This window comes from Panthera pardus, unplaced genomic scaffold (genome assembly GCF_024362965.1).
Source record: "Panthera pardus isolate Hobbes unplaced genomic scaffold, ASM2436296v1 HiC_scaffold_10, whole genome shotgun sequence".
NCBI classification, from domain to species: Eukaryota; Metazoa; Chordata; class Mammalia; order Carnivora; family Felidae; genus Panthera; species Panthera pardus.
This window is the reverse complement of record NW_026526655.1, coordinates 33,996,897-34,016,422: the sequence shown is the minus strand read 5'-3', so window position 1 is coordinate 34,016,422 and position 19,526 is coordinate 33,996,897. Positions and strand designations below refer to the sequence as shown.

General features: G+C 35.6%; 1 protein-coding gene across 8 annotated transcripts in view; it reads right to left on the bottom strand.

The window, feature by feature from the left end:
- LOC109259195 (transmembrane protein 237) overlaps positions 1–19,526 on the bottom strand; it is a 67,289-nt gene that overhangs the window by 1,007 nt on the left and 46,756 nt on the right. For 5 of the 8 annotated variants that reach the window (XM_053906280.1, XM_053906270.1, XM_053906261.1 and 2 more), the window contains 10 exons: positions 18,645–18,676; positions 17,016–17,072; positions 15,922–16,062; positions 8,411–8,531; positions 7,513–7,670; positions 5,257–5,380; positions 4,769–4,960; positions 3,292–3,365; positions 2,540–2,633; positions 1,611–1,732 (listed from right to left, as the gene is read on the bottom strand). In XM_053906280.1, coding sequence (XP_053762255.1) covers positions 1,611–1,732; positions 2,540–2,633; positions 3,292–3,365; positions 4,769–4,960; positions 5,257–5,380; positions 7,513–7,670; positions 8,411–8,531; positions 15,922–16,062; positions 17,016–17,072; positions 18,645–18,676 — 1,115 coding nt within the window. Of the gene's footprint in view, positions 1–1,610; positions 1,733–2,393; positions 2,420–2,539; positions 2,634–3,291; positions 3,366–4,768; positions 4,961–5,256; positions 5,381–7,512; positions 7,671–8,410; positions 8,532–15,921; positions 16,063–17,015; positions 17,073–18,016; positions 18,028–18,644; positions 18,677–19,526 lie in introns of all 8 variants that reach the window. The other 3 variants (XM_053906290.1, XM_053906295.1, XR_008423389.1) reach the window with 2 other exon arrangements.

Sequence of the window (19,526 nt, the reverse complement as noted above, 5' to 3'; positions counted from 1 at the left end):
TCCCCTGCTCATGCTGCTCTCTCTCTTTCAAAATAAATAAATAAACTTTTAAAAAATAAATAAAAGGCAAGTAAATGACAAATGTACAAATAGTGCATTTTAAAATGTTTAAATTTTAAATGTACTGTAAACCACTGAAAAATAAAACATATATAATGGAGACAATAACGCTTACCAGAAAATTTAAGTCACTTAGAGAACCTGGGATTATTAAACAGCTAAAATGTCTAATTCTGTAGTGACCATGATAACCTACAACGGAGGGGCAGATGAAGAGCAAGGACTTGGGACTGACACGAGGCGTGTGCCCGTTTATCTTAAATGTCTTATCCCATTTAATCACCATAACAACCCAATAAGCAAGTTATTATCATCCTCATTTTATATTTACACTTTTTATCCACATAGAAATAAAAATGTTTTTATGAGTCACACGGCCCTAAAAGAGAGCAGGATCCCAGAAATCTGCACAAAGCCAGCTCGATCCAGCTTCAATCCCAATCATAGTGTGGAATGTTATTAGTTGACATTTCTACATGTAAACTGTTACTTAGCATATAGGTGTCTAATTTATCAAAATATCAAGACATAAAGAAAAAGAAGACCTTAGGAATTTAGTAAAAAAAAGTCCTCCAATATAAATATTACATGAAAAATTCCTTGAATGACAAAACTATGCTGAGTGAAAATAGGAAATAGCAAAATACATAAAGCCTCAGACAACTTGTAAATATACTTCAAATACTCCAAAAGAAACAAAGCAACAGAATATTCAGTGAAGAAACATGAGAATTATGATGCAAAAGGTACATTTGTGAATAAGAATATACCAGATTTAGTTTTTACAAATGGAAATATTGGAAAGATTCTCAATTCTTAGACTTCTGAGGTTATAATTAGTTGATCAAATCACAAAGGCTCAGGATATTTAACCAATCAAGAATAAATAACCAAAGTCCAGAAAATATCAAAGAGATTCAAGGGTGAAACTCGGGAACATCTGCTAAAGAAATACAAGTTACACTAGAAATACTAAGCAGTTCCTAAAGCAGTTCTCAAGGGCTATCAGTTTGCTAATATGATTCCCCTTCTCCAGATGTTCCAAAAAGGGTCTGGGGACAATAGATTAGTAAATCTCACTTTCCACCAAGCACACTAAAGCTAGGATTACTACATATTTCATTAGACAATGAAGGGTTAAGAATTTGTGCCAGGTAGAGGAGGTAAGAATGAATATGTCTGATAAAAGCTACATAGATGAAGCATGATTTATTTCAAGTTAAGAGATACTTTGATCAGAAGGAGATCAAAAGAAATGAAGAGCAAAGACTCTCTATAAAATACTTGAAGGGTTCCAAGAGAAGAATTACCTCCTAAATATAAATATGTACATGGGCCACAGAAGACTTTCACTGAGTACTCTAGGGCTCCAACTCTCTTAGACTCTCACTGCTTCTCCTGGCATTGTTTCATCACTTTACTGTTACTCTTCTTTCATAATTTTACTTTAAACACAGCTTTGTTATCAGATTATAAGCTATATTCAATAAAAGAAAATTTATAAAGTCAAAAGATTTCATGATATTCTTATACTATTTCTTCTTTAATACCTTCACTAAGATCCATGCCTGGCCTGTAAGACAAAAAAAGCCATGATAGTCCAACCAGAAGGGCCACCACCAGATTCACTACAATCCATGGCTGGAGAACCTGTTCCTCAACTCCTGCTGCCCTAAAGACACACAAACACTCATTAGAAATATCTTCATTTAGGTTCATATATCCAAATATATCTCTTTAAGGAACTTTAAAAAAATTAGTTCTCACCTAGAGAAACAACAAGCATGAAATAAGTATACAACATATAATTTCCCTATAAAATACACCATATATATATAAAAATACACACACACACACACACACACACACACACACACCATGAGAATAAAGGTTCAAAGGTTACTGAACTCTATCGCCAAATTTTCTAGGTTTCCCTTCCATCTACTGTGGTGCTACTCATGTCCCTAGCTACTCTCACAAAAAAGACTGCCCCTCTCAGTTTTGTGAACTTGACTCTCAACTCACCTGTCAGCTTCATGACTGGCCACTGATCTGTGGAGGCTGGTTCTCCTTAGATTGTTCTCTTTCTAGCATTGCTTTTCTAGCAGCATTTCTGACTGCATCCCAGCTACCCACTCCCATCACTATTCTGGAGTATTAGGCCCCTGACTGGGGGCAAAGGTACAAGGCTTCTCCAGTTCATGGTCTATGACTGATCTTACAACCGTAACTTAATAGATTTAAAACAGACTTATAAAAAGAGTACATTTTATTAAAAATGCAATCCAATAGCAATCGTTATCCATTAACCAAGGTAATAGGTATTTTCTTACCATAATTTTGGAAACAAAAACAGGGCCTTCATTATTATTTTTAAATGAAAACACGTAAGAGAGTAGAAGGATAAGAACAGTACCATTACTCCGGTTGTTGCTGTTATTTTACATCAACAATTGCTAATGCTACTGTGAGTTCTTACCAGAGGCTACCATTAACAGACGAAGGTGTGTAAAGGTGAATTCTGTCACTTGTCATTTGCTGACTCAGAGATAATATAAGAGCAGTAAAGTACACTGAGAAAAAGACAAATGAAATTACTAATGTATTTTTAACAACCCAGTTTATTTTGAATTTATAGATTACTTTAAGGTCAAAACTCTATACTTTGGGGAATGATGACATAAAAGAAATTCATTTGATCAATTTCAATAGGCTGGCTAACCTTATTTTAATTTTCAAGAATATAGATGCAGAAGGGTATTTTGAGATGCTCATTATTTCATCATTAGAAATTATAAGAATCTAAAGGTCTCTTAAGAAATTAAATTACTTACTCAAGGTCTTAAAACTAGTTTTATTAATACTCTCATAATTTAGAACAAAATGTATTCCAAATTATCAAAAAGATATAAAATAGTATTTGTTACTGAAATGCCATGCCAGCTGAATCTGTTTAATATCAAGTAGAAAATACAAAACTGAAACATTACAAAATATAAGACAAATCAAGCTTTTAAAAGCTATCTAGATCAACCTGTACTGGAAAACAATTCTATCAAAATTATGCCTATCATATTTTTTTAATTGCAAATTCCACTGGACATCTATAAGTAATGTTTATAAGTAGCAATAACATAAAATCTTTCTAAAAGTAAAATTAAACTTTTCTTGGTTCAAAATTACAGTGTAATTCAAGTATTACACAATTATCAAATTAAACTATTTACTCACAGAAAGATGCTAAAGCTGTAGGATCCAGAGCAAGAAAATTTCGGATTGCTACTGATGTTTTAGCAAAGTCGATCCTAGAAAATACAAAATCCGCTTGTCACAGTGCATTCGTAAACCTCTCACAAAACTGTACTCTCTTGACTATCATTTTTTTCCTTCTCTATTCTAGTGCTACCACATACATTGTCTATTATTAAGCTTTAAGTGGCTACAGTTTATATAAACACACATGAAAGAATATCTTATTTACAAAAGCCACATAAAACACTTAACTAGATTAATATTTAGTCAATATTCTTTTGGAGTTAAGACATTCTTAACAAATTAAACATGAACTGCAAAATTTCATTAGTTCTACCTCTTTGTATTACCCATATCATTAGGCTTTAAGTTGTTGTTTTTCTTAAAGGGTTGAATTGTGTTCTCAAAGACATGTTGAACTTCTAGCCCCTTCCCCCTTTTCCTGTGAACATGACCTTATTTGGAAATAGGGTCTTTACAGATGTAACCAAGTTAATATGAGGCCATTAGAATGGGCCCTAATTCAATACAACTGGCGTCCTTAGAAGGAGAGAAGGGAAGACCATCACGTGACAAAAAAAGCAGAAGTTGGAGTGATGTGCCTACAAACCAAGGAACTCCAAGGATTGCCAGTAACCACTGGAAGCTAAGGAAAGACGTGGAAGAGACTCTTGATCCAGCCCTCCAGAAAGGAACCAACCTGGCCAACACCTTGATTTCAGAATTCTAGCCTCCCAAACTGAGAGGGAATAAATCCCTGTTGCTTTAAGCCACCCAGTCTGTAATACAATTGACCCTTGAATAACACAGGGTTGAACCGCATAGGTCCGATTACATGCAGATTTTTTTCAATAAATATAGTGCAGTACTGTAAATGTATTTTCCTTATGAGTTTCTTAATAACTTTTGTTTTTCCTGGCTTAATTTTTTACAAGAATACAGTATGTAATACATATAACATACAAAATATGTGGTAATCAACTATTTTATGTTATTGGTGAGGCTTCTGGTCAACAGTAGGTTATTAGTTAAGTTCTCTGAGGGAGTCAAGACTTATATATCAATTTTTGACTTGCAAGGGGTCAGCACACCCAACCCCTGAGATTTTCAAGGGTCAACTGTACTTTGTTACAGGAAACCTAGGAAACTCACACAATACCCAGAGTCTCACCTATACCTGATTCAGATGATTTGGAAGATGATATTTGGAACTGTTTTCATTGACTATATTTGGAAGAAATTTTAAATTCAGAGTTGATGCTGGAATGGGTTTAGATTTGGGAGATGCTTTTGTTGAGAGTATTCCCATCCCCACCTGCCCCCCAAAAATGGAAACAGGCTGGCTTTTAAAAAAAAAGTCAAAGTAATATTAATTCTCTTTTGAAAACTGTCATAGGGACAATGCTCAACATTTCTGAAGAAAAGTTACAGGGATGTGCAGTCACAATAATCTTACCTGTCAAAAGTTGAAACTGTACTTAGAGCCAAAAGCAAGTAGAGAAGACTCTGGAATGGATATGCTAAGGTCTTATACTGTTGCAGAAGGTTTGAGAGGTTAGAAAGCTGATCTCCTGCCAGAATATATATGAAAACAATATTCCACACAGCACAGCCAGCCAAGAAGCCATGGGAAAAGAGACCAATCATCCTGAATGGAAAAGGGTTTAATTATTACACACGCATTACTAAAGCAAAAAGCTAAAATATTTTTTAAATCTCTTCACATGTAAGAATAAAACTTAACATTTCACAAAACTAAAACCAAGCTTTTTCTTTTTATCACACTGATAGGCAGATGATTTAACTCCAATTAAATATTTTAAAAAATATACCTATTTACTATTTTAAGTTGTCAATTTTGTTCACAGTATAGAACAATCAAGACTTATTTTTAAAAAAATTATGGAATATCTGTTTTAAGAAAAGTCCAACAAAAGCAGTCACCTGAAAGCCCGGTGCACTGAGAGTGCAACATCTCTGGTCGTCCAGGAAAGCTTCACGTCCATTGACACCTCTATATTTTCTGTGGTCTTTATCAACTCTGAACGATCAGCAGCCTGGAATCTCCCTAAGAACACATTACACACTTATCAACAACTAGTAACATTGAACCCTGGCAGGCTGTTTACATTATTTCACACTGTAGGAACCCTCAGACTGAGATTTTGTGGTTTTTCTATCTAAAAACTCTCCCTGATCCAGTCCCGATTTCAGAAGGCTCTTCTCTTTTGGTTGCTTAAATATACTATTTTTTTATCTTTAAGAAAAATAAACAAAGTCCATATATTTCCTTCTCATCCCAAAATAGATGTTAAAGTAACAGTTTTGGAAATCAATTACATTTAATGAAATAATGAACTTTCCACCCAGAACAAAGTCTAGAAACCTTTAACATGACATAATCCAAAATATTCTAATTTTGAGATGTTAGTTTATTAAAGTTCAAATGCCAACACTATAAAGCTAAGTCAATGTTTGAAAACACTTCAAATTTCTTAGGAAAAAATGCCAGTGTGTGTAGCATGGCATTCTGTGATGACAGAGTGGAAAGGGGTTGTTTTATAAACATAAAATTCCTGTGACAAGTATCTGTTCAAGTGTCAGCACCACAACACTGTGTGAGCAGAGCATTATCCTTTTACTGTTGACAAGGCTCCTTCTTGTAGATCTACCAATGCACAAACAGACCTCAGGAAGCAGGAAAGGTTCCATTTCAATTATCTTTGCCAAATCTGGCTGTCAAGTATTTGGGAGGATGAAAGACAGAGGTGCAAGACCTAATTTTCCCTCAGAAAAGACAACTTCTGGGCAGGCAACTGGTGTCTTTTATGGTCAGTTATTCTAGGAGGGAAGTTTCTGTGCTAAGGGAAACAAGAATAAAAATGAGGATTCAGTGACATTGCTTAAAAACAGACTATAAAAAATAGATATTGCTTAAAAGTGAGGATTGAGTGATATTGCTTAAAAACAGAAGTAAATTAAAAACCAACATAGTATACTAGTAAAAGTGCTTGATTAGAATAGTCACATAACCTCAGTTCAAGTCCCAGTTCTGCACTAACCTACTTCGAGACCCTGTCTAAGTCAGCCTCTCGGGATCACAAGTCTCTCACTGGCTAAGAACTCCAAGATGCCTCACATGGGATCTTATAGAATACAAATTCTAAAATAATTTACATAAAATCTAAATTATAAATTTTAATACCAATGTTTATTTTTCATTTGAGTTCTTTAAGCAGCATATTCATAGCATATTCATGGATATGTGTGGTCATGATCATGCTTTCCATATGTTTTTCTTAAACACTGCAAATGGAGTTTTATAATCAATGTCAGAAAGAATATGGAGCTACAACACTGTATTTCTTATTTAATATGGTAATACCATCATGTATTTTCTCTCATTTATTTGTAATTATAAAAATCATATCATTATCTGCCCTACCACCACCACCACCATCATTATTGAAAACTGATAAAGTACAACAAAAAATAAAGAAATGGGTGAAAGTGGGTGGGAGATTTTCAAAGTTACCCACAATCCCATAACCCAGAAACAACCAACATTAATATTTTGGCATATTTCCTTCTAGTCTTTTGTCCTATACATTTTTCTACAGTTGAGCTCAAACTACATATGTGTGTGTATGTTTATTTTTCATTAAATCTTTCCACGAATTGGGGCGCCTGTGGCTCCGTCAGTTAAGCATCGGACTTCGGCTCAGGTCATGATCTCGTGGTTCACGAGTTTGTGTCCCACATTGGGCTCTGTGCTGACAGCTCAGAGTCTGGAGCCTGCTTCAGATTCTGTGTCTCCCTCTCTCTCTCTCTGCCCCTCCCCCACTCATGCTCTGTCTCTCTTTGTCTCTCTCTCACTCTCAAAAATAAAAACATTAAAAAAATTTTAAATCTTTCCATGAAATTAAAAATTCTCTGTAAACATTATTTTTAATGGTATGGAAGATTTTATTATACAGACACACCATAACTGACTGAAATCATGCCCCTTCCATTTTATATTTATATTGCTTGCAGTTTTTCACTCTCAAGAATAACAATACGATGGTTAGCTTTGTTTATAAATTTTTGTTCATATTTTTATTTCCTTAATTCAGATTTCCAGAAATATAATTCCTACGCAAAAGGATATCCTTGTATAATTCCTAAAAAGCTCATATTCAAACACAAGGAAGTACTTACGGCTTTTTTCCACAAACACTTTGCCTACAGGCTGGCTAATGCCAGTGGGTACAGTGAATCTAGACTGTTGTTCTGGACTGCTTTGCTCATCAGTAATTATGTCTTCATCTTCTACTCCTAGTTCATTGGCATACTGTAATTCTGCTGGCTGGGTTTTCCTATAATCAGGAAGAATGTAAGAAAAATGGATTATTACTGTATTTTTACAGACACACATAAGGAGGTACCTGTAAAAGAGCTCTAGACTTGGGAATCGAGAAATTTGGTTTTACTCAAATGGATTATTAACTGTTATGTGCAGCAAGTCACATATATTTATGTGGGCCTCAGTCTTCTCATCTGGAAAATGAAGTGACTGAACTAGATTTGTAAGGTTCTTTCCAAACTTAAAATGATAGGATTGGATACAAATATTGATCACTATTTATTGGGTAATTTCCAAAAACAAACAATAGTGTTATATAACTTATTTAAAGTATCCCATTCTATTTTATCCGAGACTTAATTTCCTATGCTAAAATACACATTTTTTTTATTGCTGAAATAATCACAATTTGAATTCTATTAACATGAGAAAATATATCACAATAGCCCATTTTATTAATATTACCTTCAAATTTCAGTATGTTTAGTATCTAACTTTTTGCTATTCATATAATATCTTCTATTGATGTTCATCTTTTTTAGAGATAGCTCCTAAATTTTTAATTTAAGTATAGTATTTTACATTTGCAGTTGTTTACTCTTTTCAAATCTATCATTAGGTTGGTTTAACTGATATTTTTGTAATCTTAATTACCGTATTTAATATGACTTAATCCAAACCTACAACTTGAGAGCTCTGAATTAAGTAGCATAGTGTCCCTGAAGAATATTTAGAAGGACACATAATTCTTACTTTGTCTTCCTTCGAGGTTTCTGAATAACCGCCTCCTCAGTTGGCTCCATATGAATACCATTTTCATTTCGTAATAAAGATGAATTGGATGCCTTCTTTTGGGCAAAGGAAGTCTCCAATTCTGAAAATAAAGTATATTAAATTTTCAAGTTACTACAACATAGAAAAGTATATTAAATTTTCAAGTTACTACAACACAGAGCCATAGAACATATAACATATAAAACTTATAAGACAAGAGAACTTTAAAAGTTCTAATTAGAGTAGAACAGATCAATGAAACCAAAAGCTGGTTCTTTGAAAGAATTAACAAAATTGAGAAACCACTAGCCAGTTTGATCAAAAGGAAAAAGGAAAGGACCCAAATAAATAAAATCAAGAATGAAAGAGGAGAGATCACAACCAGCACAGCAGAAATAAAAACAATAATAAGAGAATATTATGAGCAATTATATACCAATAAAATGGGCAATCTAGAAGAAATGGAAAAATTCCTAGAAACATATACACTACCAAAACTGAAACTGGAAGAAATGGAAAATTTGAACAGACCCATAACCAGTAAGGAAATCGAATTAGTAATCAAAAATCTGCCAAAAAACAAGAGTCCAGGGCCAGATGGCTTTCCAGGGAAATTCTACCAAACATTTAAGGAAGAGTTAACACCTATTCTCTTGAAACTGTTCCAAAAAATAGAAATGGAAGGAAAACTTCCAAACTCTTTCTATGAAGCCAGCATTACCTTGATTCCAAAACCAGGCAGAGACCCCACTAAAAAGGGGGTGATCATGACCACCAATTTCCTTGATGAACATGGATGCAAAAATCCTCAACAATACATTAGCCAACCAGATCCAACAACATTAAAAAAATTATTCACCACAACCAAGTGGGATTTATACCTGGGATGCAGGGCTGGTTCAATATCCACAAAACAATTAACATGATTTATCACATCAATAAAAGAAAGGACAAGAACCATATGATCCTCTCAGTAGATGCAGAGAAAGCATTTGACAAAATACAGCATCCTTTCTTGATAAAAACCGTCAAGAAAGTAGGGATAGAAGGATCATACCTCAAGATCATAAAAGCCATATATGAAAGGCCCAAATGCTAATATCATCCTCAGTGGGGAAAAACTGAGAGCTTTCCCCCTAAGGTCAGGAACAAGACAGGGATGTCCACTCTCGCCACTGTTATTCAACATAGTATTGGAAGTCTTAGCCTCTGCAATCAGACAGCACAAAGAAATAAAAGGCATCCAAATCGGCCAGGAGGAGGTCAAACTCACTCTTCGCAGATGACATGACACTCTATATGGAAAACCCTAAAGATTCCACCAAAAAACTGCTAGAACTTATCCATGAATTCAGCAAAGTAGCAGGATATAAAATCAATGCACAGAAATCGGTTGCATTCCTATACATCAACAATGAAGCAACAGAAAGAGAAATCAAGGAATTGATCCCGTTTACAGTTGCACCAAAAACCATAAAATACCTAGGAATAAATCTAGCCAAAGAGGTGAAAAAATCTATATACTGAAAACTATAGAAAGCTTATGAAAGAAATTGAAGAAGACACAAAGAAATGGAAAAAGATTCCATGCTCCGGCATAGGAAGAACAAATATTGTTAAAATGTCAATACTACGCAAAGCAATCTAAATATTCAATGCAATCCCTATCAAAATAACACCAGCATTCTTCCCAGAGCTAGAACAAATAATCCTAAAATTTGTATGGAACCAGAAAACACCCTGAATAGCCAAAGCAATCTTGAAAAAGAAAACCAAAGCAGGAGGCATCACAATCCCAGACTTCAAGCTATACTACAAAGCTGTAATCATCAAGACAGTATGATACTGGCACAAGAACAGACACTCAGATCAATGCAGCAGAACAGAGAACCCAGAAATGGACCCACAAACGTATGGCCAACTAATCTTTGTCAAAGCAGGAAATAATATCCAATGGAATAAAGACAGTCTCTTCAGCAAGTGGTGCTGGGAAAACTGGAGAACGACATGCAGAAGAATGAACCTCGACCACTTTCTTACACCATACACAAAAATAAACTCAAAATGGATGAGAGACCTCAATGTAAGACAGGAAGCCATCAAAATCCTTGAGGAGAAAGCAGGCAAAAATCTCTTTGATCTTGCCCGCAGCAACTTCTTACTCAATACGTCTCCAGAGGCAAGGGAAACAAAAGCAAAAATGAACTACTGGGACCTCAACAAAATAAAAAGTTTCTGCACTGCGAAGGAAACAATTAGCAAAACTAAAAGGCAACCAACAGAATGGGAGAAGATATTTGCAAATGACATATCAGATAAAGGGTTAGCATCCAAAATCTATAAAGAACTTATCAAACTCAAGACCCCAAAAAACAAATAATCCAGTGAAGAAATGGGCAAAAGACATGAATAGACACTTCTCCAACGAAAACCTCCAGATGGCCAACCGACACATGAAAAAATGCTCAACATCACTCCTCATCAGGGAAATACAAATCAAAACCACAATGAGATAACACCTTACACCTGTCAGAATGGCTAACATGAACAACTCAGGCAACAACAGATGTTGGCGAGGATGCGGACAAAGAGGATCTCTTTTGCATTGTTGGTGGGAATGCAAGCTGGTGCAGCCACCCTGGAAAACAGTATGGAAGTTCCTCAAAAAACTAAAAATAGAACTACCCTACGAACCAGCAATTGCACTAGTAGGCATTTATCCAAGGGATACAGGTGTGCTGTTTCGAAGGGACACAGGAACCCCAATGTTCATAGCAGCACTATCAACAATAGCCAACGTATGGAAAGAGCCCAAATGTCCATCAATGGATGAATGGATAAAGAAGAAGTGGTATATATATCCAATGGATTATTACTCAGCAATCAAACAGAATGAAATCTTGCCATTTGCAACTACGTGGATGGAACTGGAGGGTATTATGCTAAGTATTAGTCAGTCAGAGAAAGACAAAAATCATATGACTTCACTCAAATGAGGACTTTAAGAGACAAAACAGATGAACATAAGGGAAGGGAAACAAAAATAATATAAAAACAGGGAGGGGGACAAAACAGATGAGACTCATAAATATGGAGAATAAACAGAGGGTTACTGGAGGGGTTGTGGGAGGGGGGATGGGCTAAATGGGTAAAGGGCACTAAGGAATCTACTGCTGAAATCATTGTTGCACTATATGCTAACTAATTTGGGTGTAAATTAAAAAAAATAAAATAAAATAATTCTAATTAGACCAAAATTTTTTCATCATTTTACTAATTTTTAATTTTTATAATGTTATACCTCTAAATGCTCACCAAAAAAACAGAAATTGTAATGCCAAAAATATGGAAAAATTATGTAATCCAGTACCCAGAGTTTTGGGAGAGCCCCAAGATTACCTACAGATCACATATTCACCCAACGGACCCACAGGACTCAGAAGGCATTACACTCACCAGTCCTTACATTCATAGTTACAATGTATCACAGTGAAATGACATAAAGTAAAATCAGCAAAGGGCAAAGGCACATGGAGTAAAGTCCAGAGGAAACCAGGTATAAGCTGTCAAGAGTCATCTATCAATGGAGTCACACAGCATGCGCTAATTCCTCCAGCAACAAGCTGTGACATGTATGACACTTTCTCTACCAGGAAAGTTCATTGAAACTCAGCACCCAAGGCTTTTATTGGCACCTGATCACATAGGCACTCCCTGCCTAGCACATACCCAAATTCCAGATTCCCAGAAGGAAAGCAGGCGTTCAGCATAAATCATATTGTGTACACAAATACATAGCAAACCACCCTTATAATTTAGGGAAACTTTTATTTAAGTGTGGGGAACTGCTTATCATCCATGTTCTAGAGGTTGAAGAGGCAACCTTTCAAGTGGCCTTTCTTTTTCTTTTTTTTAATTATTCTCAAGCTAGTTGTATACAGTGTGGTCTTGGCTTCAGGGTGGATTCCACTGATTCATCGCTTACATATAACACCCAGTGCTCATCCCAACAAGTGCCCTCCTTAATACCCATCACCCATTTTCCCCATCCCCATTAACCCTCAATTTGTTCTCTGTATTTAAGAGTCTCTTATGGTTTCCTCCCTCTCTGTTTTTATCTTATTTTTCCTTCCCTTCCCATATGATCATCTGGTAAGTTTCTCAAATTTCACTTATGAGTGAAATCATACAATATCTCTTTCTCTGACTGACTTATTTCACTTAGCATAATACACTCTAGTTCCAACCGTGTTGTTGCAAATGGCAAGATTTCTTTCTTTTTCATTGCTGAGTAGTATTCCATTGTATATATATACCACATCTCCTTTATCCATTCATCAGTTGATGAACACTTAGGCTCCATAGTTAATATCATTGTCAATCGGGAAAAATTGAGAGCTTTCCCCTGAGATCAGGAACATGAGAAGAATGTCCATTCTCACCACTGTTGTTCAACGTAGTATTAGAAGTCCTAGCCTCAGCAATCAGACAATAAAACGAAATAAAAGGCATCCAAACTGGCAAAGAAGAAATCAACCTTTCACTCTTCACAAATGACATTAAATTCTACATGGAAAACCCAAAAGACTCCACCAAAAAACTGCTAGAGTTAATACAGGAATTGAGCAAAGTTGCAGGATATAAAATCAATGCACAGAAATCGGTCGCATTTCTATACGCCAATAATGAAACAACAGAAAGAGATATCAGGGAATCGATCCCATTTACAATGACATCAAAAACCATTAAATACCTAGGAGTAAATGTAACCAAAGAAGTAAAAGATCTATATGCTGAAAACTATAGAAAGCTTATGAAAGAAACTGAGGAAGATGCAAGTAGGCCTTTCTAACAAGAGCAGTTTCAGGCTTGCTATATTAACTCTTTCCTGAGCACAGGGTATTAAGTTTAAGTAAGTCAATGGAGTCTTCTCATCAGCTAGCTATTCTTCCAATGTGAAAATACTGGCAATGGCTTCCTGGAATATCCTCAAAGCCCCCAGAATTCTATTTTAATAAAACACTTTAGCCCAAACTGTAAATACCAAAGAAGTAAAGCATACCATAATCATCCAGATGAAACAAAATAAAAATCATACAAAATTAAGTACCCAGAAATTTAGAAAGCTGGACTTGCATAGATGAGTACATTCTGGAATGACAGTGACAGGTGCTTTTTTGGCCCAGAACTTAGTTGGGTCCATAACTTTCTAAAAATGGCCAAGTCAGAGGCGCCTGGATGGCTCAGTCAGGTGACCATCCAACTCTCGATTTCGGCTCAAGTCATGATCACAGCTTCATGGGATTGAGCATCCCATTCAACTCCATCCTGAGTGTGAAGCCAGCTTAAGACTCTCTCTCTATTCCTCTACCCCTCTCCCCTGCTTGCACTCTCTCTCTAACGAAAAATAATACATACATACATACATACATACATACATACATACATACATAAAATAGAAATGGTCATTTCTGTAAATACATTTTTCATAAATTGTAAAACTAGGTACTGGTATCCATCTTGATTTTCAAATTTGTACCCTAACTAAATTAACTATGGTGGTAGTTTTAATTCAACTATATTTACTGCCAGTAATGAAAGAAATCATAAAACTGTCTGATCGTCATTTCTGTCTCTTTTTCCTTCTTCTGCCCTCTCCCCTTCATAAATACTCACTGTCCCTGGGCACTGCAGCATCCTACGTCAACTTGCCTCTAAAAACTGTGCTCCATACTATGAACTCTTCCAGTTCCTACCCTCTCCTCCTGTAATTCTTCCATCCCATCAGGACCTACTATTTTCTAAGAGGATAAGTAATTGGTCAGGGTAGTTATTTTGTAATAAATTATTCATCAGGGGCCAATGTTAGTAGGAAAGAGCTAATCTCCCAATCCTCATTCCTTCCCTTTGTTTTACTCTAACAAAACCCATTATCTTTCTTCTAATTACTATAAAAGTCATAATGCTCAATATTTGAAAAATTAGTAAAAAATAAATGAAGAAAGACAATAAAAATCATCCCTAATTCCTTCTTCCAAAAAACCTACCTTTGCTATATCTTTCCATTGTTTTTACTATATAGATGCATGCATATACATGTGTTCTGGGTTGAACTGTGTCCCCCAACAAAAGATATGTTCAAGTCCTAACCCCCAGTACCTGTGAATGAGACTCTATTTGGAAATAGGGTCTTTGCAGTTATAATCAAGTTAAGATAAGATTATGCTGGATTAGGATGGGCCTGAAATCTAATGACTGAAATCCTTATACCAGAAAATATGGGAAAATGTGAAGACGGGTGTACAAAATGGAGTTATATTGCCACAAGCCAAAGAACATCAAGGATTGCCAATAACCACCATAAGCTAGAAGAGGCAAGGATGGATTCTTTCCTAGAGCCTTCAGAGGGGGCATGGCCCTGCAGGCACCTTGTTTTGGACTTCTATCCTCCAGAACTGTTGGAGAATACATTTCTGTTCGTTTAAGTTTCTCCATTTATAATAATTTGTTATGGCAGCCCTGGGAAATTAATACAACATATTTTACAAAAATAGGATCCTTTGATATATACTATTATATGTATGTATGTATATTAATATGTATGTATGTATATTAATGTATATACTATTATATGTATTATATGTATGAGTCACTATTTCACCTTAACAATCCTTTTAATGGGGCCTGGTTTCTATTAAATGGATAAAATATGATTTATTTAGCCAGTATCACTTTGTTAGCTATGGTTATTACCAGTTTCTACTCCTATAAATAATGCTGAAGTTACCATCCTTTAATTATTGTGGCTAGTGTAGTTACTTCTATTTCTAGCAGTTCAGACAGGCTATACCAATTTACGCTCTTAGCAGCAGTATATGAGTGTGCCCCTTCCTCATCAATTTTTATACATATATGTAATATATGTATATGTGTATATATGTTTTATCTAACACTTTTAAATTTTATAATCTGAAAAAAAGCATTGCCAATTTGATATTTGACAGTATTTTGTTTACCTTGTGAATAGCGCCTGGGACATAGCAAGACTCAATAAATGATGACTGTTCTTTCATTGCATTGTTCATAGATTCAGTATTAACTGAATCTATCCTTTCCCCACTCATCTTAAATGTCCATTTTATTCACATACTAAATTCTTATACACACCAAAATCTGAACTTTCTGTTTTAATCCCGTATTTGTATTCCTTCCCTCATAATATACAGAAATATGAAAAAAGAGACTCTCTAAAGGGTTCTTGACCTAACCTATTAGAGTTACTCCAGTGGTAAAACTTTAAGAAAGAAAAAAGTAAAGGGATACGGGTGAGGAAAAATGGGAACAGAGAAATTTTAAATCATACCCCCAATATAACAACTAGTATCACAACCTAACCTTGGTCTCTTCACATACCAAGAGGTAGCCTTGTCTTCCTCTGCCTCCTCGGATAACAACTAGTATCACAACCTAACCTTGGTCTCTTCACATACCAAGAGGTAGCCTTGTCTTCCTCTGCCTCCTCGGAACAGGAGCTTCTTTTGGTTGTTCTGTGGATTCTTTAGCTGGTGGCTCACTGCCCTCAGATGGCTTATGAACAGGAGCCTGAACAAGGCCTTCTGAAGAAGCGCTACCTGCAGACAAGTGGAATGGGAAAAAACAGGATAATTTAACCAAAGATCACTGAGTCTTAAAAGATGAAAAAAAAATGGAACTAGAATAGTTCCTAAATGATGACTAACTGTCCTTTGTTACATCTTTGCCTATAAGAATTGGTCTTAACCCACACTTATATCACATTATAAATTAAAATAAATTCAGTAGTTAATATATCAAATCAATACTCAAGGGTTTTTGTTTTTGTTTTTTATTATATCTCTACATACAGACACAGATATTTTCACATCTTAAGATTCGTAACAGGCAGCAAGTAGAGTGGAGGGACGAGTTAGAGCTGACTGAGGTTTTGAGCCCAAGTGACTGGGAGAATGGGGGATTCCATTAACAGAAATTTGTGAGAAGTAAAAAATTGATTTATGGTTGAAGGTAATGATGAATTCTGAACATGCTGAGTTTAAGTTACTGACAGAACATCCAGGAGTATTAGTGGATAACTAAGACAAAAAGTTCACAAAACTTGCTTATTGTAGAACCTCTAACACATGGCTAATATGGCCTTGACTTCAGACTCTTGCTAATGAAGAGATTCTTTGACTGAAATTAGGGATCCCAGGACATTGTGTTTCTAAATCCAGTATCCTGTTCAAGGGTCTGAAATCAATCACAGCTTAAGACAATTTACGTTGTCTAGGGATAAAAGACCTCAAAGAGTCCAAGAATGCTGTGGAAGTAAGAGTTTAAGTAGTACAATCCTTTATTCCATGAATGCTTCTAGACACTCTTCTGGCTGCCCACTGCCTTGTTCCTCACTATCACCTTCCACTTCCTTAAACTGACTTTGATTCTGTCCTCAACACAGCAGTGACTTGGGACTTCTGGGGCTTTGCCTCTACCTCATTGGTGATGTTTGTCATGCCTAAGGTCCTAGAAAGTCTTGTGATCCCACAAAAAAAGAACAACTTCTTACCTAGTGTGTTTTTTGTTCTGGGCTTCTTTTTCTTAGGACGACTAAGGGGAATATCACCTATAAAACACACACACAAAAAACAGAAAAGGCTGCCTAAATTTCAATGCAGAGAGCAGTCAAAAGGAACTTTTAGTAGGGAAGACCTTTCCCTCTCTTCCCTAGGTCCAGCCAACTTCTACACATTAGGGGAAGGAGGCAAGAACTTGACAAAATCAAAGAAAGCTTATAGTATAATGCCAGTAGCTCACTGTTGGTCAGTAATATTAGAAACAGCGACATTAAAAAAAGAAAGAAAGAAACAGTGACGTTTCTAATACTAGAAAAGTGGGCTCACAAAATATTCATCTGATCACCCACGTTTTCCAGCCCCCTTGCACCCAGGTGTGGCCTGAGACTGGGTTGAGCCAATATACTGTGAGAACCGATGTGCCAAAACATTGAAAGAGCTAGTGAGTAACTCTCCAGCTTTCTCTTCCTTTGCTGAAGTATGTTAAGATGGCAGAGCCACAGAATGGAAGTAGCCTGAATCATGACGTCATAGCAAAGAGTGGTGAAAGGCAACTGGCCTGGATTGTTGCCACGGTGTACTTAGAAATATTAACCAGAAATATTAACCAGAAATAACCTTGTATGATATTAAGTTAGAGATTTTGAGGTTGGTATAGCATAGCCCAGTCTATCCTGATTAAATGAGACAAAAGACAATGTCATCCCTATTACAAAACTATAAACTAGCCAATGGTCATGTTGTGGGTGACTCCATCCTGGAATGAGTGCTTTCATATTTGTAAGGTAAAGTATCACTCATATAACTAGTGCTATAGATCAACCTTCATTTAAAAAATAGCAGTCATAAGGATATTTTGCTAAAAGGATAAAAGTATATTGCAATATTATAAATTACACCATTCAGATTCAACTTTAAGAAAAACATGAAGGAATCAAATTAACTTTTGAACTCCCAGTTTTAAAAGTTTTACATTAAGGATGAACTAACTCACCTTGAATAGCACTTTACATGACACCGACCAAATTTAATTAGGACAAAGACAAAAAAAAAAAGAAACTATTAATTAGAAATCTATTATATTGTTACACTGAAAACTGACTTAAGTCATTGTAAATTTAAAAATAAGCTTTCACAGAGCCAGCTAGTTTATAAACTAGCATATTTTTATAAGTAAAAAAGCTAATAAAACTGTTAACAAAATAACCCCAATATTTTCTGAACTTACATATACATATTACCTACTGTCTATTAATAAAGTGGATTAAGCAGATTAAGAATTCTTATTTTGTCACTGATTAAAACCAGCTTAAACTGAAGAAACTATTCTAGCAACCCAAAGAGGATCAAAAGTCTTATAAACAAGACATTAAAACATTCAGAATGGATCCATTATCTTACCATGTTGACATTCAGGCTTTGAAACAGAACATTTAATTATAACTGTAATCCTAATGATTCAAGAATTGTGTACCTTTAAACTTTTAGGAAGCCTTTTTCTAAAATTTTCAAGAAGTTTTCTCTGAATTATTATAATTTTGCAATTGTACTAGTCAATTTTTTCACTTTATTCATTTTACATTTTTAAAACTCAATAAAAAATAAAACTAACTTATTTTTACCTTGGCACAGGTGGAAGGGCTCGTGGAGGACGCTATGGGGAGAAGAAGAAAACTGCTTGTAAGTAAAAGCCTCAGAACATCTTCATGTACTTCAAATCTTTTGATAACCCTGTTCATCAAATGAAACCCAAGAAGTACTACTGAGAATCAGATGGGCAATTCTAAATTTGTCTTAACAATTTCTAAATTTCATATAAAATTCCTTCCTTCCTACTACTCCTTTCTATCTACATGTCAGGCTGTGTCCTAAGGACTACAGTTATATTAATGAACAAAACAGAGAAATCCCTGCTTTTATGGAACTTTCTTTCTAGTAGTTAAGTATGAGAAGATTACACATATGCACATGCACACACATGCACACACACTCGCACACACACAAAAATGAGGGAGGATGTGGAGTGCTACTTTAGTTAGGGAAAGTCTCTCTGAGATATTTGAGCTGAGACCTGAATAAGAAAGGAGCCAAAGGGGAGCAAACACAAAGGCTTTTAAGAGAGATTACAGTGTTTCAGCTAAAAGAAGGCCAGTAAAGCTGCAGCACAGTTACAAAGGATAGGCAAGGGCCAGATTAATTAATTGGGGTCTTTTTTTTTCAAGTTTATTTTTTTGAGCGAGAGAGTGCACACCTGAGTGGGGTCAGGGCAGAGGGAGAGGGAGAGAGAGAATCCCAAGCAAGCTCCCCACTCTCAGCCCAGAATCAACAAGGGGCTTGATCCCACCAAGGGTAAAATCATGATCTGAGCCCAAGTCCAGGGTCTGAGGTTTAACAGACTGAGCCACCCAGGCACTACCATTAGGGTCTTGAAGACAAAAGGTGTCCAGACTTTGTTTTAATTAAACGAGAAGCCAGTGGAGGTTGTATGCCACAGAGTAACACAC